Below are 25,404 nucleotides of genomic sequence, written 5' to 3'. Positions count from 1 at the left end.
AAGCTGGAGGTTGGGGGAGAGCAGCAAGAGACGCTAAAAATTAAATTAGAATAAAGAAATGCTCAGCAGTAGTACATGTGAGATTTTGCAATTATAATTGCTCTGAAAAATCTCAATTATTTAAAATTTAAAATATGAATACTTGATAGCTAAATATATTTAAGACCTTGTCTAAATAAGTATTAATTTTGTCATAAAATTATGCATTGACATGAAAATTTAATAGAAACTTTATAATTTATGCTCTAGACATAGCATATTGGCAAGTGTGTCAATGTCAATATTTCTGAACACATTTTCAAGCAGGCCTTTATTTATTTATTCATTTATTTTTTAGGCTATGCCTATATTTTACCTTAAAACACACAAAAAAACACATATCCAAAATGCTGGCACAAATCATAACCAACAAATGCTGTCCAAAGGAAAAAGAAAACCACTACCATAAACAACTCAATCATTTATAATTCTTATCCATATAGAATCTTCCATTCAAGAAGACATTATTCATTCATTCAATAAGCATTTGTTAATGGCCTACTGTGTGCAGAAATGTGTGCTAAGTGTAAAAGGCCATACAACGTTTGATGAAGGGGCATTGTTCCTCCTTTGTAGTATAGCTCAAATATTCCTCCTACATCATCCTTTCCCTGATCCTTCCTGTTAAAAGGACTTTTACCTTCCCTTTGAAATTCTTTGTATAACTTTGCTTATACTTTCTACATTTCTCTGTGTGTATATGTACAGAAATATGCATGTATGTATATATATATCTGTATCTATTGAGGGAGACAGAGACAGAGACAGAGAAATTGAGAGACAAAGAGAAAGAGAAAAAGACAGAGAAGGGGGAGAGAAAGAAGAAGAGGGGCGAAAAAGAAGAGAAAAGAGCAAGAGAGAAGGAGAGAGAAAGGAGAGAGAGGGGGAGGCAGGGACAGAGAAAGGGAAGGATTAAAGAAGAGGGAGGAAGAAAGGAGGGAGAAAGAAGGAGGGAAGGAGGGAGAGAGACAGACAGAGAAAAAGAGAAACAGAAAGAGAGAAGAGACAGACAAAGTGGAAAGACAGAATGGAGGGAGAAAAGGAGATGGAGAGAGGGAGAAAGAGAAAGACAGAGACACAGAGAGACAGAGAAGTACACATGGAGGGATTTCCTTTCCTCTAGTACAGTGTAAGTTATATGAAGGCAAGAGCTAACCTGTATCTTTTTCTCCCCTGCTTAGTCCAGAATACATTGCACAATGTGGGAGAGAGGCAAAGGGAGGAGGGATTTCATTGACATAAAGTGAAAAATTACTTCTGAGTTTATTCCTTTTATTAATGAAGATTAACAGTTTTCTGGGGCATGGGAAGATTGCATTGGTTTGCAAAAGGTCCTATGTATAACTAGTAATACTTGAATCTGGATAATTCTGATACGGAGGCTGGCCATTTATTCACTATGGCAGGCTTTATCTTTCCTTGAATACAGGAAGGTTTCCTAAATGTTTGCCAACTTGAATTGAACTAATCCACGCAGGCAGATAAATTGATATAGTATTACTGATATCAAAAGAGTATAACAAGAGATAGATTTTCAATAAAGGAGACAAAACCTCTTAAAATTGCTATATGGTTATAGGTATGCAGGTAGGCAGGATAAGTTCTTGGGTCTTTAAACTCTCAGAGAAAAAAACAAACTCTACCCATTCAGAATAAATACAGTCCATATGATATGTTTCACATCTGACAATCTGAGGTCAGCATGAAGTGTCATAGTTGGAATGTGGCCATTTTTTATCTAATTGTAGATTAAACATCCAAATTAAGGTTAAAAATAAAAATGTGAAATTCTGAAGTGGTCAATTAAAATATCTCTAATATCTCTAATAGTATAAATGACAAAAAGACACCAAAATAAATAAAAGGCAAAAACAAACCAAAGAAAGTTTTTAAGAAAGCTTTGGATTAGGGGGCGGCTATGTGGTGCAGCGGGTAGACGCCAGCCCTGAAGTCAGAAGGATCTGAGTTCAAATATGACCACAACAATTCCTAGTTGTGTTACCCTGGGCAAATCACTTAACTCTAATTGCCTCAGCCAAAAAAAAAAAAAAAAAAAAAAAAAGCTTTGGATTAGAAGACAGGACTTTAAACTTCACTTAAAAAATTCCATATGCCAGAGAAATGCAAGTTATGCAAAATTGACTTCTGAAAAGCTTCAAGCATAGTGCCAGGAACAGATTATCTGTGTTTTCCCAAGAACCAATCTGGTTAAGTACCTAGAAGCAAATAATAGTAGGATTGGCCAATTGGTGATGGATTTTTTGGATGTGGCGATACATCATAATCACACTAATTAGTAATATCTAGAAAACTTTCACAAAATTGTTCTGAGTTCAGGAAAGTCCCCTTATGTTTCTTCAGAGAAAGTGGCAGAAACATAAAATCAATTCAGTATTTTTGTATTGGCCCAGTTTGGTCATACTTGGAAGAGTTTCTCTCCTCCCCCAATTCTCTGATGGTATAAGATTAACATTTCAATAAATATTCATCAAGCCAAAGCACTGTAGTCAGTTCTAGGAAAGATAAAAATGTAGATAAGACTTGGTTGTTTGCCTCATGTAGATTACATTCTAAGTATTAGATATGCTTATATATATATAGCTAACCATTTTAAATCCAGGAAATACCAAAGTGAATTCAAATTCACTACTGACTGAGCCCATTAAGGTCTCAGACCATGTCATGGAAGGTCATTTTAGGGAAGCTTATAGTTGCTTTCCTAGACATTAGAACAAAAATAGAGATCATCAAACAGCTTAATTTTCATGAATAAACTCATCATGGATCATTAATTTTTGAAATCCATTAACTGTTGTAAACCTTTTGGAATCTAGTTCCAATTTCAGTTTTTCTACCTTTTTTTCTTTTTAGAAGTATACTATTATACTATAGTATTCTTTCTCTCTTTATATTATATATATACATATACATACACACACATATATATTATAGTATATAGTATTACATAATAGTATTATAATAGTATATTATATTATATATATTATAGTATTATATATTATTATATATTATATATTATTATAGTATAGTACTAATAAAGTGTATATGGGGGCAGCTAGGTGGCGCAGTGGATAGAGTACCAGCCTGAATTCAGGAGGACCCGAGTTCGAATGTGATCTCAGACACTTAACACTTCCTAGTTGTGTGACCCTGGGCAAGTCACTTAACCTCAGCCTCAGAAGGGGGGGGGAAGAGTATATGGGGGCAGCTAGGTGGCACAGTGGATAGAGCACCAGACCTGAAGTCAGGAGGATCTGAGTTCAAATTTGGCCTTAGATACTTGACACTTCCTAGCTGTGTGACCCTGGACCCCTTTGCCTTAACAACAATTCCCCCTACCCCAGAGTATATGAAGAGTATATAGCCCAAGCTACTGTGATCTTTACTTTACTGATAACATCTGAATTAAGGAAATGGTCAAAGTCACAGACTTTATTTACTCATATCATTGGCTGCCTAAAAATACTTAAAATTTAACACTACTTACGTATTTCTCCGAGAGGTTATTTATCATCAACTTGTGCATATAGGTAGGCCGCAGTGAAAGGCATTAATTAATAGCAGACTTTCTCACTTAGACAGATATCCTCATAGGTTATATCTACAACTGATATATTATTTTTTAATATAGTTAATCTTTTAATCTTTGTATATAATCTAGGCATTAAACTGCTGCTCAGCCCTTATAGCATTGTGGGGTTAAAAAATATAGTAGCACTGGCAATATAAAAATAACTCTTTAAATTCAACTCAGGAAGTAATTGGAAAAAAAAGAGGCAGCTAATAATGAGTATAAAAGAAAGATGTTGTGATCTAGTGGACACAAGAAATATCATGGGCTCATTCATAAAAATGTTTTGTCCTTGCACATGGAAAGAAGTCATAGGTTGATGGTAAGGTAGCAATTAAAGTGAAAGAGTTAGCATATGTTAAAAGTATTAATAGGAAAACTCATTTCCCAATTGACAATGAAGTGGAAGTGATGAAAAAAAAACCTTGGAGATAAGAGGAAAACAATGATATATATTGATAAATGTGGGAGATAGTTGATTAAGACCTATTTTATATCTGAATTCATAAACAATAATCATAATTTAGGAGCAATTTCAGTTATAGGGGATGTCTTTTTAAAATAGCATTTGAAACAACCTAAACCAATGGCATACACAAGGAGGCTAATCTATTTTGTATTGCTTAATGAAGCCAACTTTGCAATATAAAAAGCTATGATCAAAGAATTTTGTATTAAAATATGAGAAATGTTGTAGCAAAAATGTTCTACAGAAAATTATATTTAGAATAAAAGTAAATACTATACTACATTAAATTTTTTTCTAACTTTTAAAAATGTTTTTATATTTATTTTCTAATTTTTATCTTTACAATAGCCCTATAAGTTAGACACAACACATCTTTTCTCCATTTTATAAATGAAGAATCAAGCAGATAAAGTTTACCAAGTGACATAGTAAGAACAATAGAATTACCGACAAAGTCATTTAATTTACATTCCAGTCTTTTCTTCAGGCCACTCAGCTCTCCAAGATACATATTTGGTAATGACATTTAATTAGGTCTTATCAATTAATAAAATCAATCAACTTTTTAATAGGTGGCCATTAAGTAGGCACAGATATAGTGATAGAAAAATATTTCTAATGGATAAGCATAATCTAAGTACACTTTTGCGAAGGAAATCTTCAGGTACTTAGGAGATGAAGACAGTATATACTGAATATTGACTTTATAAGTCAATACTTAGTATGATCTTAGATCTTATTATGTCTACTCATGGTCTTTAAAGACTGGCTAAAGGCAAGATCACATTTGAAGTCATGTAAAAGGTAAAAGAAAGAAAAAAAGAACAAGTTTTTTTGTCTTGAGAAAATGAACAAATCTTTACAAGCAAAGAAAATCCCCAGAAAGAAAGATTCAAAGCAGGAAAAATGAATTCCATAAGTACTTGTCAAAAACCCCAGGTATATGTAACCAGTACTTTTCAAAGGAGATACAAAGGGAGATAGAGCCCTTTCAGGCAAAGAACTTCCAGACTGAGTTGGGCAGATATGTAAAGGATTCTAGGGCAAAAAAAGTAACTTTAAGCTGTTGTACATGGAAATGTAGCTGGGCCCATAAATAATGGCAACATAAGGAATAGCTGGGCTGCCTTTGGATAACAATTCAGTTTTTTAAAAGGCTCATTCTTCTTTCTAAAACAAGAGTTCCTTTTCAGATTAATATTATTCTAAAGAGGCTGTACTGTAACTGTTATGTCCTTTTTTGATGGGTATATGTCGCAAAGTGAGGCTAAAACAGGGAGCAAAGGAAAGAGTGGACACATATCAAAGGTGAGTCTTCTGCTATTTAAAAATGAAATATATGTGGTCATGTTCAATGGAGAGATATACAATGGTCACAAACAGGTTTCAAAGTATTTTAAAGAATTCCATAGGAGAAGTAGAGTGATGATGATGATATCTAGCATTTATATAACACTTTAAGGTTTGCAAAGTATCATATTTATGTTATCTCATTCTAACTTCTCAATAACCTTTTGAGGTAGATGCTATTATTGTCCTCATTTTTCAGATGAGAAAACTTTGGCTAAAAGATGTTAAGTGACTTGGCCAGGAACACATGGCTAATAAGTGTCTGAAGTCATATTTGAACTCATGAAGAATCTTTCTAACTTCAGACCCAATATTCTATTGACTAGATACTACCATCTAGCTATCCACTAAGGAGTCTATCTGATATGTAGGAGACCTAGTTCCTTTGATAATTTTTGGTTACCTTTGGAACATATAGGACATCAATTAGCCATCTTAACTCTCACCACATGGCTAAACCTTTCCCTTTTTTGCTCATTCATTTATTCATTTCTTTTTTTAAATAAGTCTTTTATTTTTTTTCAAAGTACTTGCAAAAATAGCTCATAACATCCATCCCTACAAAATGTTGCATTCAAAATTCCTTTATTCATTTCTTTTATGGTGTCCTCTACTCTAAGGCAACTTGGTGGCTTCCTAGGTAAGAACACTGAAATTGGAGTCAAGAATAACTGATTTGGATTCTGATTCAGTCTATTCATTGTAAAGAGAACTGGAGAAAAATGGCAAATCACTCCATCATCTTTACCAAGAAAATTGCGAATGGGATCATGAGAAGTCAGACATAACTGAATGACTTAATAACAATGAAGGAAAAAAAGTAGGATAGGATGACAGACAAAGCTGACAATGGTTCCCACAACGAGATCACTGTGGCATTTACTACTTCACCTATAGGCCACATATTAAGTGCTGAAGTAACTTGGGTGGCAGGAAAAATCATCATAGGGTACTCAATCCCATGATGGCTTGGTAAAGGTAGAACGTAAGGCGTTTATTAAATGTTGTGGAAAAAATGCTATTGATACCAATAGAGTAGATGGAATTGCTGGACTATTGACAAAGAATTGTTAAGAATAATGGAAGGAATTTGATATAAAAGTCCCTCTAAAGAAATAGTTCTAGTAATACATGACAAGTAGTATGAATTTAATTGAAACTCTAAAAAACTGGAGTGCTAAACTCATTTTACAACCTGAATTCTATGAAAGAAATGAAAAAAAAAACTGAAAAGGAATTTCAATAATTAAATCTAATAGAGGCTCTGAAAAGTAGCTACCAGTAGAAACCAGGTAAGAGAATATTTGAAAGATCTGAGCATGTACAAATTAGTAAGTCTGGCTGGCCTGCTCACAGGGATATTAGGGATCTTAGCAAACACTATGTGGTTGTGTGCATGATATTTCTGGCAAATACTTTAAAAAGACTTCATTTAGGACTGAGAAGAGAACATGTGATAGCAGAATACCCTTTCTTCTTTCTTCAACAAGATAGGAAAGAAGCAAGCTTGACATTTATTCTAAGGAAAGTAACAGACTAGATGTTACTGGAGGAACATGTAAGAACATCAAAAAAGATGATGGAAGCAATAGGAATTATTCTTAAGCTTCATTCTATAATTGCTGTGTCTCTCTGCACTTACCTGGGAGTTTTGTGGGGAGCTCAGGAAATGGGATCATGGAGGGGGAATTAGAAGCATCCAATATAGGTCTACTCCTTTAATACTCTTGCTGTCTTTAGATGACACAGGGCAAACTTCTCTATCATATTTTGGATGATATCTCTATAAAACTTAATTGAAGTAACAACCAATCACACACTAGGAGAAGGGAGAAGCATTAATAATTCAAATCTGGTGTCAGACTCTTATTACTTGTGTGATGCTGAGCAAATCACTCTTCCCATTTGCCTCAGTTTCCTTGAGCTAGACAAAGGAGTAGAAAACCACTCCAGTATCTTTGCCAAAGAAACCCCAACTAGCATCACAGAGAGTCAGACATGATGGCAATATGACAACGTGTTAGGGGCTTCACAAACAAGGGATCTTCACAACAAGGGAAATCGGTGCTGTCATGATTCTCGTTTTTAGTTGAGAAATATGTGACAAACCAAAATTAAGTGACTTTTCCAGTGTCACACAGCTAGTAAATGTTTGAGAACAGATTTGAACTAAGATCTAAATAAGTTTAAGTGTCTAAAAATTCATTCATGATCACAGAAGTAGTGAGTGGCAGAGGTGGGATTTGAATCCATGTCTTCTGGTTGTGAATCCATTTTTCATGAAGATAAGTTATCCTGACACTAGGCCCAGGACTGTATTTATTATTGACTGCCTACCTGCCATCAGTGTGAAAAAGTCTTTCTAGTTCCCTTGATACCTTTGGTTATTCTTGGAACATGTAGGACATCTACTAGCCATTTTTCATGCTTACCATTCTGACTCTTTCAGGTTCAGCCTAAGAATCCCCTTTATTACATATCCAAGAGGTAGTGAACCATTCATGTTTTTGAGGCCTAATAATAATAGCTTATATTTATATAGTGCTTGCAATTTGACAAGGTACATCATATACATTGCCTCAGCAGATCTTCACAATAATTGTATGCAGTAGGTGCTATCACCTTTATCAACATTTTACATAGAAGAAAAGCTGACCCTGAGATAGAAAGTATTTTCTAAGGCCCACATAGCTAGTAAATAAGTGAGAATTAAATCCCATATTTTTCTGATTCCGGACCTGACATAGGATTATATCATACAGCTTCTTATTGTGGAGGCTGCTCTTTCAATTTCTGGATAATCTGCTAGGTGGTTTATTTCCCCCTTTATATATATCTAGCCTAAACCTGTCTCTCTAATTTGTGCACATCATTCTTCTTTCTTCCCTCTAAGGGAAATAGAATAAATCTAATTCCTCTTCCACATGACTCTCTAAATAACTAACAGAAGTTATCATGGTCCTATCTCCACATTTTCTCTTCTCTGGACTAAGCATCTCCAGATCCTTAAAATGCACTTTCTAGGGCATGATCTCAAGACCCTTTATCATACTGAGTTATTTTCCATTGGAGGCTCTCCTGTTAGGATTACTAGGTGAGAACTCAGGTTGTCTGAACAATTACAAGGTGAGAACTCAGGTTGACTTGACAGTTCTCTGGCTCAGACCTGTAAAGGGAGTTTACACCTTAGGAATCCTAGAAGGAGCAAGCTCATTGGTTGAAGTGGTTCTTCCCAGAAGCCCTTGCATTATCCCACGCCCATTCTCTGGGAGGATAAAAAGAGGCAACATTGAGCTTGGAAAGCAGTCTGGACTGGGGAAGGACAAGGGCTGAGGACAGCACTCCAGGAAGAGGAGAAGTCTCTGCCTACATCAGGCTTGACGTTGCTCTCTGCAGGAAGGGAAGTCACTTCTCTGGACAAGAGTTAAGGGCAACTGCCTGGAGACAACGGTTCACTACAGGAAGAAGAATCTGTCTGAGAGATTTGAGTAGACACTGCAGATCTCTTCCCAGAGAGTGATCCGGCAGCGTCTGGAGACGACAGCTCGCTACACTCTCCCACCTATTAATTCCTTTCCTAAAATGTAGCTCCCAGAACTGAAAAAAAATTCATGGAGATTTTCCTTATATCCTTCAGCCAATTAATTTCCACAAAATTATTTCTTTTTTATAAGGTTACTATTTTTTTTGTATCCCAAAGAATTTATCAGGAAAATTTCTTCCAATTATAAAACATCTATGAATTTGGAAAAACATTAAAAACTACAAAAATATTATTTATTCTAAGTTTTCATTTATTTGACTTATTTTTTCCAATTCCAACAAGCTATTATTTAAGAAGGGATGAATCATTGGTAAAGAGGAGCAAATCATAAAATGTCAGGGTCATTCAGTCATTGGAAAAAACATAAAAATCAAGCATTGAGCTGATTGAAAGTACAAAATATGAGGAGGAAAGGTAAGAATGTTGAAGCATTCTGAATCATTAGGGTCATCACACAAACCTCTCAATAAATAAAATGCTACTAAATTAAAACATGTAATTAAAATGTTAAAGTGGCTAATCATAACCTTTAAGAATTTTCAGTGGGTAACAGTTCTAATTCAATTTTAATATGATCATCAATGCACATTGTGTTATATATCAACTATGATTTAAATTCTTTTCATCTTATTTCTGTGATTTATTGAAAACAAGAATGCAGACAATATATTTTAGGGAATTCAGTCAGTAACATTTCCCAGTGTTGAGTAGTATAATAGAAATAGCTCATAATTTGGAGTTCAAGGAACCAGACCAAATTTTGGCTTTGCTAATCACTACCTGCCTTGAATTTGGACAAATTATTTCACACACCTGGGCCTCAATTTCTTGATCTGAAAAATGAGAAGGGTGGATAAGATGACCACTGAGATAGCTTTTAGCTCCAGTCTTTTCTATCTCTACCTTGAAATGCTTCTGCTCTAATTAGTTTTAGAATAAACATTCTAAACATCTTCTGGTTATATTATCAGGCTGAGAATAATGGAAAACTACAATCTCTGAAGAATTAAAGTTGAGATCAACTCAATGGCCAACAGTGGCCATGAAAAGACTGCCATATACTTGAAACAAAGACAGAGCTAGAAGCAGTGGGAATGGACAGACACATTTATAAATTAACTAGATCTCAGCATACTCCGAATGGAAAAAGAAGTGAAAGAATCCAGATTTTGTGAGAAGTGTATAAGGAATTACAAGATCAAGAGTTAAAATAGGGATAAGGATGATACAACTATTCGATTGCAGAGGCGATGACTTAAAAGAATGCTTATTTTTTTTAATAGACAGTCTTTTTTGGCCAACATTTAATTAGTGTTTGTTTCAGTCAAGCAAATACTGTTCTTCGATGCTAAAAACATCCATGAGAAACTTCAGTTTCTTTTTAAAAATTAAATTATTTTCATAAACTATTTCTTCACACTTCTATACTTTGATCTAATCGGCAGTATAGTTAAAATTGTTTCACTAATAAAGATTAGAAATATGAGAAGGAAGAAATAAATTGTGTAAATTATCTTCAGTTTGCAGCTTGCTTTACAAAGGTTTACAAACCTCTTTTTTGTTCTACTCCATCTTTCAAATGCATGACCCACTTCTTTTCATGTCTAGTTGCAATCTTAAAATGACAAAAGGCATCATTCTCAGATAGGATCAACTGGGCTACTGGTTTACACTTCAGAATTGAGAGATCCTTCATATTAATGAGCAAACACCTCAGGAAGCAAGGTTACCACTCAAGAAATCAAAGGAGAATAGAGCTTAGACTCCAGATGGGGAACATGGGAGTAGTTTGAGTTTAGTGACTGAAGTGGATTAAAGAAAGGTTGGGTGTTTGGGGGTAACTGGGTAGGAAGGAAAGACTTTGAGGTCCAGAAGCTATCAGTACAAATTAACTTTGTTCTTTGTCATTCTGTTGAATGTTTCAAAAACATTTTATTTTTCAATCCCCAAATGCAAATATCATAGGGATTCATTCATAAGAACCAGTAAGTCCCATTTACAAAGTTTGTTTCTTCTTGTTTAGAGGTAATGAAAACTCTATTGAGAAATGATGATAGTCATTTGATAGAGAGTTCAGTAGTAGTGTGACAGTTCCTTTACATATGATGAATAAATGCTATGAAGTCCATGGCATCTATCCCTTAGTTTGGAGACAAAACACAAATTTGAATAATGCCAGCAATGACTGATTTAAACCTTAGGGTTACCTTGCCTTTTAGGGTTCACTGAAGAATGACATTACTTTTTCTTTTAAGAGGCTCCATTCTTATTCATTTCTTTTTAAATATATTTTAAGGTCTTTAAATTAAAAATATTTTTGATCCTACTCTTTTTATCTTCTCCCCTTTTTGCTCCCACTTTACATTAAGCTCTGGAATAATGTTTAGGGTGAGTACTTTCAAGGTCCACTTAGCTCTTCTAAAAAAAACTAAAACAAAACAAAATTCTTGAAACAGTTAAAATCAAAGAATAGCAAAGTGTAACTGGAATAAGAGGTATTAAAAAAGGGGAATGAGTAAGAAAAAAGGAAGGTTGATCATATAGCAAAATGATGATGGGCAGACTATATGTTCCACTGATTTTTTGAAATCAAGGAAAGCCTACAATGCCTTGAGTTGACCCTCTGTGTCTAACTTATGGAGAGAGAAATGGATAAGTTACAGAGGCTGGTTCAACTGAATATTTGAAGAGTCAAACAGAAGCTTTTAAGCCTTTAAAGTTTTTGAATTCAACTTTCAAATAAAAAAATACATATTTCCATTTGAGTATTTGAAAGCATATAAGTATATAATTGTAAATTATACATATTATTATGCATGTATATTTATAGGTATATGCAGGTCTAACAATAGTTTATATATTATTCACACATATACATAGATACATATATATATATATATACACACATATATGAATATATAAAATTGCTCAAATATATAGGTTCTTAGAAACCTAGATAGATTTCAGAGGGTCTATGAGTTTGGGGAAAACAACACCTTAATTTTCACCAAACTGAATTTGAGTATTTCTTTCAATTATGAGCACAGGTGATAAAACCCTATTCTGAGAAGGGGACCATGAGCTTCATTAGAACCAAAAGGGGCTATGAGAATGCTTCAGTCAAAAAGTATTAAGTACCTATATTTCAGGCATTGAACTAAGAGAAATTTGTTGGTGTGATGGTCAAGAGAAACTTGTACCTCTGAAAAAAGCAAGTTGTGTGAGTCTAAGCAAGGGAGGCAGTGTGTATTAACCAAAGGAGAACTGGATCTAGAGTAAAACCTGTTTCTGCTATTTGTAGCTTGTAGGATCTTGAGCTTTTTTGGTCCTTCATTGAATAGGTACAAGATAAGATCATTGGATTAAATGGTCTGTACGGTCCCATCTACCTTTAAATCCCATTCTATTGCTAAAATAATTTAATATCTTAAAGCTCCAGGAAATTTGTAAGACTGTTGGTTACAGAAGACTTTCTGATTTTCAGTGAGGAGGGGAATTTCCACATCAGGATTCCTCTAAACTAGTGAAAATACAGGTTTAGACAATCTCCCTTCCTCATCTTCTCCTCCCTCACCCCTCATCTACATGTCAGGCAGAATTTCTGGTCACATAGCCACTTTTGAGAAGTGATATTTGCTGCATTTTAAAAAAAATCCTAATTATAAAGTATTTCACTATCATCTTATTTCTTACCCATATCCCTCTCCCCTCAAAATGGAAAGGTACAGGGGTGGAGGGAGTGAGAAAGGAATGCAATAAGAGAGCCATCACTTCGAAAGACACGGACCAAAGTTGTCCAAAGGTGTTTCCACTGTGCCTTCCCTGATGATCATTCCATTTCCTAATTATTGTCAGACTTCCCACATTCATTGACAGACTATTATAGTCAGAATGGAAGCTGAAAACTTCCAGCACTTAGAAATGCTCTTGAGACACATAAAATGTCTTTATTTAGAATGGAACACATAATACCTGCCAAATTTGCAGGTTGGAAACCACTTCCAATAAGAATTAAAAGGCTCTTTTTCCAACTGAAATAGGCCTATCAATAGATGACTTGTCTACCCATGAGAAATAGCGGGTTCTTGTCTCTGACGTTGCAATTTAGTATAAAATAGCTTTTATGATGACAGGGTACATAGGAATGATAAAACTGTAGAGATGACAGTCTAATCTTCAGAGATGACCGATCATCAATAAAAGATTAAGTAACGTAACATCCCAAATGCCAGATTACCAGTCAGTTGGCACACTCCCTGTAGCCATTTCTTCCTGAATAATGCTGAGATACCAAAGCAGGAAAATGCTTTTCCTTATAAACTAGAAATAATTCCCTCCTGTCTATTCCATTCCCTTCAAAAGAAAGAAAGGAAAAAAATAAAATGAAATGACCTTTGTCAAATATCTTTTTTTTCTGACTAGCAGCTTTAAAAGACAGAATGATAAGTAATGATCAGAAATATCCTTGTTTTTCTTTTGTTTTTACACATGACTGTCCGGAGGATAATGATAGTAATTATTAAGAAACTTGTGATTACTCATATTTAAAAAAAAGAAATAAAATACACATACAAGAATGATGAGACATGCCGGTCCTATAAAGCTCCAAATAAAGTTATTTTCTGTGCTGAGCCAACATCTGAAAAGCAAAAATAAAATAAAAATAGATATAGATCAAGATATATGTGCTTCTTATATTTTATACTGTATGACATTGAAAAATATAGATACTTGGTACTTCCTGCAAGTCCTGATAAACTTTTTTCAGAAAAGTAGTATGGTATAAGAGATAGATAGGTGGCCTTGAATATAGGAAGGACCCTAAGTTGTAAAGTAGGTCCTAGTCTGTACTATTAACCAATAAATTCCAATGGTTTCCTCTTGCTTTCAGGAGCAAATATAAAATGCTTTGTCATTCAAACCCAGTGCCCTCTCACTTTTCTTTCCATTCTTTTAAAATCTTACTCCCCAACATCTTACTCTTCCATCTAGTCACTCTGCCTTCCTGTTCTGTGCATAAGACACTTTATTTCTCAGCTCTGGTCATTATCTTTGGCTCTTTCCCCATGCCTGGAATGCTTTTCCTCCTCTGTTCCAACTATTGACCTTCCTGGCTTCTTTTAAATCCTAAATAAAATCTCATTTTCTCTAGGAAGTCTTCCCCAGTCCTTCTTAATTCCTGTGCCTTCCATCTTTTAATAGTTTCTTATTTATCCTGCATATAGTTTGTTTAGTATTATATTTGTTTGCATGTTGTCTCCCCTCTTAGATTGTAAGCTTTTGTACAGGGACTATTTTTGCCTCTTTTTGGATCCCTGGTAGATAGTAGGTGCTTAAAAATGTTTATGGATGGATTGATTGATTGATAGAAGTTGTTGTTCTTAGAAGTTCCTAAAAGAAACCATAGGTCTAGTATCTATCCTAAGAAAACCAAAAATAAATAACATACAACATTTATAATTGTAGACATACCCAGAAGGGTTTGCCAAGCATTCCTGCTATTTCCATTGAGGAGAAAGATTTTGCTGGGTTTATCAGAACATATTTCTAGAGCTGACTTATGATTGTAAATATGTTGAATGTGAGTAAGCAAAGGAAAATTATCAATCATCCCACCCCCACCCAAAAACAGGACAATGATTATAACAAACACTTACATGAAATAGCAATCACTTACACTTTTGTCGTCCCGTAGTATCTATATCCTAGGGCTGCTGAAAATCCAACCACCACGGCTGGACTGAGGTAGCCAAAGATATAAAAATTCTTATGTAAGAATCCCTTGTTGTAGATGACGCCCACGACAATGAGATAGAGATGGATGCCTTCGATGCACATCCATGCAAAGGCAGCTAGAAAGAAATAATGTAGCAATCCAGCAATGATTGAACAGAAGAGCTAGAAATCAACCAAAGAAAGGAAGTCGTAAACAAATTTTCACTCGGATTGTAAAGTATATCTTTCCCTATTGCCTCGTTATACCAGTTGGCAGCATGATTGTGTGAATTTAAAAACTAGAAATGTTTTATTCCATAAACTAAAAATAAAATAAATAAATGTGAAAAAAAGAATTTAGTAGTTAGGAAAGTGCTTGAACCGTGTAAAAATATTCAAAGATCAAAGGTTTAGCCTTGGAACGATTTTAAAGGAGATACTGGTGCTGCTGAGTACAGGACCTGAACCTGCAATTTCATTATTATAGAGAACTCCCAGATAAGAAAACTCCCTTTAACAATATAGGTCAGCAGCTAATTCATAGTTTTGGAGAATGGCTTAGTTCATTAAGAGGTTAAGATACTTGACTAGGGTCATATGTCATCATTGTAATTAATATTTATATACCTCTGTAAAATTTGTAGACTATTTGATTACATTTTCTCATTTGATTGCCTGAATAACCCTATTAGGAATATGACATTATATTTTCTATTTTAAAGATGAGCCATTGAGGCTCATGTTATTGAAGCTACTTGCCCAAGGTCATAGCATTATTACTTGTCTGAGGTAGATTTTAAACCAAGGTGTTCCTTATTCAAGACTTTTAAGAGTTACGACACACTTCCATATCCAACTAGTTAAATGACCTCATTTTACAGGTGAGGAAACTGAGGCTCAAGGAGTTGGAATGGCTTGCCTAAAATCACATAGATTTTAATAGAGTTCAGATGTTTTGGGGTAGCCATATCATAGACTCTCCAGTTTAAGGACATCAGAGATTAGCAAGTACAATCTCTGACCTTAATTATGACTCTTATAAAATCTTTCACAAGTGGTCATTCAGCCTTTGTTTGAGATGACTAGTGAAGGAAATTCACAACCTGTCAAGTCAGCAATCCCATTTTTTGTAAAATTCTGTTAGGAAGTTTTGTTTTTGTTTTTGTTTATTTCCCCTTCTTTCATTGAGCTGAATTTTGGCTCTCTGCAACTTCAACCCATAGTTTATCCTTCTCTCCTCTGAGGCTGAATGATCTATTCCCATTCCCAAGTTCACCCTCCAAATTCTTGAAGATAGCAATTACATAGCCACTGTTATCTTCTCTTCTCAGAATCAATCAACCCTAGTTCTTCAGTCCGTTTTCAAATGACATAGTTCACACTCCTTTCTCAGTACCTGTATTCTCTGTAGAGAGATATGTGACCCATCATTTTTACCTGTCAAGATCTTTTTGGATCCTTTATCATTCATTGTTGTTACTTTTTTCTTCTAGCTTTGCATCATTAAACAATTTGATATATTACTTATTTTTTTACCCAAGTCACTGACAAAAATTTTAATAATGAGACTTAGGAGACACCCATGAGAGTTCTCTATTAGAAACCTCTCTTCATATTGACATTAACCCCTTAATAACTACTCTTTAGAGTCAATCTTTAGTCATGTTCTAAATCTGACAAATTATACCCTAGCCCATAATTCTTCATCATGTCAACAAGATTATTGTGAAAGATTTCAAGGAATCCCTTAATGACATTTCACAATAGCTGATCTAAAATTATTACTGATTAATGGATTGGTTAGTTTCCCATTAACTGTTTTTTTATCTATGCAATGTCAAATATGTCCTTTTACTTTTCTTTCTTCTGTCATATAAATGCCAAAATCCATAAAGATTGTGCTTTGCTTTCTAACATCTCTCTACAATCTCTACCTTGTGGATAGAGGATGCTTATAAGATATGACAATAAATTTAGACCCAGGGTTAGACTTTTCTTGGACAGTTTGGTGGATTTGGAAGATCTTGGCCTAGAGTCAGGAAGACTCATCTTCAACTCAATTGGGTTCAAATTTAGTCTTGGACGCTTACTAACTGTGTGATCCTGGGCAAGTCATTTCATCCTGTTTGTCTCAGTTTCCTCATTTGTAAAATGAGCTGGAGAAGGAAATAGTAAATCATTCCATTATCTTTGCCAAGAAAACACCAAATGCAGTCATGAAGATTCTGACACAACTGAACAATTTAGACTTTTCAAATAAACTTCTCAGGGAATAATGACTAATGCTATTATTTGAGAAAAGTTAGTTATTTTGTTTCAGAAAAAAAAAGATAATGACTAATGACTAATTATTTGAGAAAAGTTAGTTATTTTGTAGAGTTGGAAAGACTGAGTTCAAATCTTACCCCAGACACTTGACACTGTGTAACCCTGGGCAAGTCATTTAACTTTGATAGTCCTATGTTCAGATCATAGCATTGTCATTTCCTAACTGTGATGCTGTGGAAATCATTTGACCTTTGAGATTTCCATATTTGTCAAATAGAAGGTGGAGATAGATGGATTTGGATGTGCTGCTTGAGTTAAAGAGAAATTAGAAGATAAAGGTATTCAATTGTTTCTGGAGAATTTTAGATCCAAAAAGGGGAAGGCAATCTGACATGTGGAAACTAAAAACATTCTCATCAACCTGGATTGTATTTTACCTATGAATGCTAATTTCATTTCTTGAGTTTCCCAAAGACTTAGATGCTAATGCTGCCACAGCTATGTATCTATGTATTTATCATCTTTGTATATATGTATGTATGTATCTAGAATCTATGTCTGTCTGGTCATCTCTTCACTAGCTGTGTGATTCTGGCTAAGAATTCAAAGCCTCAATTTCTTCAATTGTAAAATGGGGATTATAGCACTTATATTGTTACCCTCAGAACTATTGTATGGAATGTGTTTTGCAAAAATTAAAATGAATTTTTACGTTAAAATCAATGTTCCTGGAATTCAGTTTTTTTCATCTGTATAATAAGGTTGAACTACTTGGCTTTTGAGTGTCCTTCAGTCTTAGCCCTCTGAGTTAAGGTGCTTTCTTTTGTATACTGAAATTACAAAGATGTTCAACTCTGATGAGATTTTTGCTAAAGAAGTAAATAATAATCATTTGATAAATTATACCAATTTTGGTTTTCTCCCCTCATTTTATTCTGACTTTTGGAAAGAGTTATGGTTGTGAAGGAAAGGGTCAATTGAGGGAAAATCATATTTTATAGTAGTTTCTTGGGGATAGCCAATAGCTAGTAGGAAGTTAAAAACAGTCAGAAAATACCAAAGACTTACCTTATTACTATTTGTATTAATTCCAACCAGAAAAACAAGTTCTGCCAGAAAGAGACAGCAGCAAAGATTCTTGTGAATGGTGGTCCTTGTGCTCTGAATTTCACTAAAAAACCAGAAGGTGAAAATGCACATGGCGAGGCAAACCAACGAAATGATTATTCCAAGCTGAGTAATTCTTGTTAGAATATTGTAATCTTTAATACCCTGAGGACCAAAAATAAGAAAACTCTTAAGAGATTAATTCAGTAGCTTGTTATTGGACTATCATCCTACAATAAATCTCCTTTTTAAAAATGAAACCTTAATCAAAATGATCAGGAGGTGTAAAATAGACATTGATTTAATATTTTGGTATTTTTGCTATAGTAGAAATCAGGTATAAATCACATAGGACTTAAGCTTCAGGAAAAATGTTTGCATTTATGTTGCCTTTGATATGAATTAATGATTTTCTTTATCATCATTTGGGTGGCACAATGGATAGAACACTGGCTTTGGAGTTAAGAAGTCCTTAATTCAAATCCAACTAACACTTTGTTGTGAGACTCTGAAATTCACTTATCTTCCTCAACCTTATTTTCCTCATCTATAAAATAATACCATTTATCTGACAAGGTGGTTAAGAACATCAAATGAAATAACTTGTATAAAGCACTGTGTAAATCAAGAGCTATATGATGCAAGCTAGTGTTTTAATAACTTATTTATAATTCTAAAACAATTTATTAATAAATATCTAGGATGCTGCTAATTTAATTAACTTCACAAAGTGTTACAAAAACTTTCAAGCAATGATTCATTAAAAACATGATGAATAAAGTTATTAGTGATACTAAATATACAGAATATTAAATAAAATTAGTGTAGCTCAAAGACTTTGAAATTGGTTTAATTTTTTTTATAATTAGAGAAATATATCCCAAAAGTTGCTATGGCTACTTGGTATCTAACAAAAAGAACCTTTGAAATAGATTTAATTGGTCTTACCCAAATATAGACTCTAAATATTTGCAGAAATAGCCTTTTATCCTAATTTAGGTTATGATACAAATTGTTAAATATAAAAAAAAACCAACTTTGATGAATATTTATCTGTGAATCAGAAAGTACTATTTGAATGCATATATAATCACTTCCACACCTACAGTTGAATTTTGGGACCACCAAAGTAGCAATTTCATGGGTATGGGGGAGTTCACCATATAGAAACTCCCTGCCTCCTTATAAACCAATAAATCATCTGTAACTGTGTGGGAAAGTATTACTTGAAGTCTTGAGAAATCAAGTGATTTGATTATGCTTATTTAAGTTTTTAAATGGCAAATACAGGACTTGAACCCTAGTCTTTATAACTCTGTCACACAGCATGCTCCTGTCTCTTTTCTTCTCTCCTTTTCTCTCCCATTCTATCTGTTCCTTCTTTCTATGTGTGTGTGGAGATATGTGCAATAATATAATACATATTAGTGTGTGCAAAGATATGTATATAATTTAGTACATATTTACATGTACATAGATTAGTATTTCAGATGCATTTAAATAAAAATAGCCAATAACAGCTAGCATTTATATAGGACTTTAGGATTTACAAAGTGCTTTACAAATATTACCTTATTTTATTCTACAACAAATCTGCTATTATTATCTCCATTTTATACATGGGGAAATTGGGGCAGAGAGTGGTTAAGTGACTTGAACTCGGTCAAACAGGTAGTAAGCAGCTGAGGTAGAACTTAGGTCTTCCTGACTCTAGATGCAGTCCTCTTATCCATTGTCACATAGATACGTATGTTTATGTATTTGTATATATGTACATATGCATATGGACACACTTAAATGCATATATATACATGTACATACGCACCTACATATGAAAATAATTGATCATATTGCCTTAATGAAAATGTTTTGCCAGAGTAATGAAATCACTAGTTGAGTCATAAAAATAACTAGGTTATAGATACCAAGATAAAGGCATCTAGTATAATGCAGTAATTTACTGAGACAGGGTAAGTAAAATATGACTGGCATTCAAAACAAAGAAATCCGGCATAAGTTATTACATTATTGACGAAAAACATCCTGGACATAAAGATCTAGGAATGCATAGGTTTAAATGCAAGGTTATTTTTGTTCTGTAGAATTTACATGGTAAATTTTCTAAAGGAAGAGAGGGCAGATGAAATAAAAGATATATTCTCTTTAGGAACACTCAAAAAAACCCCCAACCTCCTACAAGTCATATCTTGTTGATACTAACTGGTAAAACTTTAAAATGCACTTACAATAGAAGCACCTGAAGACATCAGAATAGCAAAATGTGTCAGATGATTACATTTACATGAAGTATGAGTGGAGTTGGAATGCATCAGTTCACAGCCTTCTGTAGACCAGCTGCCATTCATTGTATTACTTGAATAGTTCCAAAAAGCACACTCACTGCTATCCTTCTCTCTAGGCTGAAAAAGAAGTGTACTGTTTTATTGAGGGAGAAAGAAAAGAAATTTCTCATTTACTGTTGGCACACTTGAAAATGGAACACTATTATATACTCTATGACATCAATGAAGCCGTGATTTCACTGGTTTGGGTCTTTCTTCTACTGGGACATTTCTTGACCCATATACACCTGCTCTTTTTGTATGACTTTTAGGTAATATGGAGACCTACTTTAAAAAGTATTTTGTAAAATCTACATCATGAAAGTTGCCCTTGAATAAGTAAACCTATTCAAATATCACATGCCTTTGGTCACATCACATCTTTTAAAATAATAAGACACCAAGTAATAGGAGAAATAATTATCAAGCATTTATTATATTCAGCCTTGCAGATTAAAAAGTTCAGATAAGAAATTGACCCTGATCTTAAATTAATTAATTAATAGTGGGATAAGTTACCAACTAAAATGGAGAAAAAGAATACAGATGAAGAGGAAGAGGAAGAGAAAGAAAAAAGACAAGGAGGGGGATGAGGAAGGAGAATGCTAAATATTATTATTACATTTTGTGAATGTTTAAACAAAGATTAATTTAAGGCATTGTTTCACATCACACATTTGCTCTTTCCAAGTCCATCTGTTCTTTTTACTCTCTGTTCATGCTTTAACTTGCTCACCAGTTTCTAAATTATTGCCCCTCATGATTATTTTTATCAAAGAATCTTCTTTGATTAAATTTCTCAAAAACAATTTATTTGGTTTTAGGAAGAAAATTGGCTCAGAATCATGCTGCATGGACTTTGTGTGACGGACTCTGAAACATTTTAAATATCGTTTTAAAAATTCCATATATAGGAAAGTCAAAAGAATCAGATCTACAAAAGGGACTCCTAAATTATATACCACCCAGAGTTCAGAATGTAAGAGGATTCTTATTGAATAGATTAGGTTCTCTGGGAATCCTAAACCAAGGCAAGATGACTATTTCCTTATGAGCACAAATAAAAATATTGAATTTTATACAAAGTCTACATGTTGATGTTCATTCCATTGCCAATAATTTTTCTGACATTTGACCCACAAAGATGCTAATAATATTGTGACTTGAATTTTGAAGCACTTGGGTCAGTTTCCTATAGTGGTATCCTTGAATGTTATATTTTATCTTTGCATTTTCTGTCCTTGTACTCTTACTCTCTACTAGAGTATGTGTGTGTGTGTGTTTGTATGTGTGTATGTGCATGTCTATGTGGAATTGGTAATGTGTGGGATTTCGGAACTCTATGCAAGATTTCCATATTATGATGGATTGTTGTATTTTAGACACATAGGTGAGAATAAATTAGAATTTATTTCTGTAGAATATTAATTGATTAATCTCCATTTATTAAGTAACCACTATGCATTAAGTGAGGTGCTTAAGATAAAGTATCTAAGTACTTCGACAAATTGTCTAAATTTTATTATGTATTTGTAATGATATGTATTTATGAATACATACATATATGTATATATGCATGCATATAAAATGAAATAATTATTGTCATCAAAGAGTTTACATTCTGAGTGTGTATACACAGATAAATTCATATAAAATAAATACAAATTTATTTTGGAGGAGTGGTAAAACTAAATCAGGATATAAGTGAGTCAGAAAAGACTTACAGTGGATAGAGCACCAGCCCTGAAGTCAGGAAGACCTGAGTTCAAATCTGACCTTGGACACTTTCTAACTATGTGACTCTGGGCAAAACACTTAACCTCAATTACCTCAGCAAGAAAGAAAGAAAGAAAGAAAGAAAGAAAGAAAGAAAGAAAGAAAGAAAGAAAGAAAGAAAGAAAGAAAGAAAGAAAGAAAGAAAGAAAGAAAGAAAGAAAGAAAGGAAGGAAGGAAGGAAGGAAGGAAGGAAGGAAGGAAGGAAGGAAGGAAGGAAGGAAGGAAGGAAGAAAGGAAGGAAGGAAGGAAGGAAGGAAGGAAGGAAGGAAGGAAGGAAGGAAGGAAGGAAGGAAGGAAGGAAGGAAGGAAGGAAGGAAGGAAGGAAGGAAGGAAGAAAGAAAGGAAGGAAGGAAGGAAGAAAGAAAGGAGGAAACTAGGTTTTATTAGAAGTACAGAAAATAAAGGAGTGCATTCTAAGTAATGAGGCAATTTGTACAAAGATACAGAAATCAAAGATATTCTATGTGAAAAAGAAAAGGTGAGTTTTGTTAGAATAAGTGTGTAAAAAAGAGTAATGCAAATAATCCTGAAAACAGATTGAAGTCATGAAAAAAATGAATTTTAAATTCCAAACAGAGGAGTTTGTATTTGATCTTTGGCATAATAAGGAACCACTGAAATTTATTGAAGAATGACATGGTCAATATGCTTTAGAAAAATCATGTTGGCAACTGTGTGGTTGATGGATTAGAAAAGAGAGAGATAATAGTGGGAGGTTATTTTAATAATCTATATTAATCTAATATGGCCTGCACTAGATTTGTATCTATGTGAATTGAGAAAAAAGTTATGGATTCAAGGCATATATTAAAAAATGATGGATTCAAAACTAAAAGATGACAACTGACTGGATATATGGAGTGAAGGAGAGTGGGGGGCTGAAAACTCTGAAATGTCTAATCTGGGTGACTGAAAAAAATATGGTGCTCTACAAAGAATTTAGGAAGAGAAGTAGATTGTAGGGTGGGAAGGCAGAAGATATTAGGCTGTGTTTTAGAAATATTGAATTTGACAGAACATCTAGCTTTAACTGTCCTAAGAGACAACATGGCATAGTGGATAGTGTGATAGTGGGATGAATAATGCCTGTGCTGCCTCTGAAATTTACTAACAATGTGATCATGGGCTAGCCACCTAAATTCATGAACCCCAAACAACTTTCTAAGACTAAATATTGCAGAGAAGGCAACAGTCAGCACCAGTAGGAATTTTCAGTACCAAGTAGTCCTCATAATAATGGAATTTCGTGGCAAGACCACACACAAAATATTTTTAAAGATCCAGTCAACAAGTATCTATTAAATGCTTATTGTGTGGCAAGAGATATTCCATATATTAGAGATGCTAAGAATTGCAAAAAATAGCTCATCTTCAAGATCTCATATTTGTTTCTTATAGGGTACTACTAAGAAGAGATGTGTGTGAGTGAGTATGTATATATGCACATGTGTATATGATGAAAAAATCTTGTACAAGTGCCCAGAAATATTTTACATCCTTATTAGCATTTTATAAATAAGCTAAATAAATGCTACATAGAGGAATCTGGGATAAGAAACAACTGAACACTAATAAAAAAGATATCCAGATCATAAATAACAGTGGTAAGATAGTTGTTGTTTAGTCATTTTCCACTCATATTCAATTCTTTGTGACTCTAATTGGATCTTTCTTGATAAAAATACTGGAGTGGTTTTTTTTATTTCCTTCTCTAGCTCATTTAACAAGTGAAGAAACTGAGCCAAACAGATTTGAACTCAGGAAGATGAGTCTTCCTGGTTCTAAACTTAGCATCTATTTGATTTTTAGAAGATAATATATGCTCAATAAATATTTGCCAAATAAATGGATGGTGTGATCTCTTGTTTCATTTATATGATTACTGATATGAAAGTGATTCAATTCTTTCTATAGTATAGCATCTCACTAGTCTAAAAATAGTGAGATATCTATCATTTTGAGTAATAATAGTCAAAATAATAGAGATATCACATTTTGAGTAATAATAGACAAAATAATGTTTTTAGGATCTAAAACCACACCCTCTGCTTCTTTTTCATTTCATTTTATTTTATTTCATTTCTTTTTCTTTCTCTTTTCCTCTCTCCCCTTTTCTTCCTTTCTCTTTTTTCTTTTCTCTCTTTTGTCTCTGTCTCTCTTTCCCTGCTCCTACTCCTTCTCTTCTTTTTCCTCCTTTCCCCCCTCCTCCTATTTGTTTTTTGCTATGTCACTATACAATACTACATAAGCAGAAAGAGACCATGCAAAATTAACTTTTTGTTTAAGGGTGGCCAGGGCCAATTAATCACCTGTTGGCTAACCTGTTAGGGACAAGTCTCTACCACAGCTAGCTTAATTATAGAACAGAAAACAATTTTTAAAATACTTTGAGTTCTTTATGCCTGGCAGACACAACAGACCTTGTAGAATCTTTGAATTTCTTTGAGAAACATATCTTATCAATATTAAGATAAATACTGGAATGGATTCATTCCAGTCAAGATCAAGGGTGACTTGAAAATTCTTGTGAGGTAGAGAAAAGTTTTTCATTCTTTGTGTGTACCACAAGGAGACAACTTGGTTCATGTAATGATCAAGTACTTTCCCTCTGAGTGGCCATGAGGAACAAAGAAGAAAAGAGTCCATTAGCAAGATGCAGATTGTGCCCTAACAATTGTCACTGAAAAGGTAACAAAATTTGAAGGATTTAAAGGACATCATTCCAAACTAAGCAAGTAAATACTTTGATACTCAATTTCCTTCCCTGAGAAGGTGAACATAGGGGAGAACAAAAAAAATGTTGGAAAAAATGGTTTGAGAATTAGAAATGAAAGAAACAAAGACTTGCAGATGACTCAGAAGCCTCATGCCTGCATATTATGAGTATTTGTTTAAGAATTAGAGTAGATTGGAATTGACCAGCATGGATGCATATCAGAAGGAATAAAATTTATTGTATATTAAGAGACATGAAATTACTCATTTCTGATGTGGGAATCACTTATGAATTAGCTTTTTCAGTGAAATCACCCACTAATTAAAACAAAGGACAAAATTACCACCATATTGAAAGACACGATAAAGATGAGAAAACACTGAATGCAATCAAAATAACTCCAAACCAATTTATTTAAATGATCTGTTTACTATTTAAAATTAGAAAAGGATAAAAATAAATGTTTTGACTCAATTATCTCCATTTGTA

At 33.8% G+C, this 25,404-nt stretch overlaps 1 protein-coding gene across 1 annotated transcript in view; it reads right to left on the bottom strand.

Moving 5' to 3' along the window:
- Positions 1-25,404, bottom strand: part of ADGRL4 (adhesion G protein-coupled receptor L4) — a 130,170-nt gene that overhangs the window by 12,033 nt on the left and 92,733 nt on the right. Inside the window, 4 exon segments of the mRNA XM_074266434.1 lie at positions 13,564-13,630; positions 14,669-14,889; positions 18,043-18,246; positions 20,328-20,501. Of these exon segments, the coding sequence (XP_074122535.1) occupies positions 13,564-13,630; positions 14,669-14,889; positions 18,043-18,246; positions 20,328-20,501 (666 nt within the window).

Source organism: Sminthopsis crassicaudata, chromosome 4 (assembly GCF_048593235.1).
Source record: "Sminthopsis crassicaudata isolate SCR6 chromosome 4, ASM4859323v1, whole genome shotgun sequence".
Lineage (NCBI taxonomy): Eukaryota > Metazoa > Chordata > Mammalia > Dasyuromorphia > Dasyuridae > Sminthopsis > Sminthopsis crassicaudata.
Note: the sequence above shows the minus strand (reverse complement) of the source record. Positions and strands in the feature narration are given on the sequence as shown.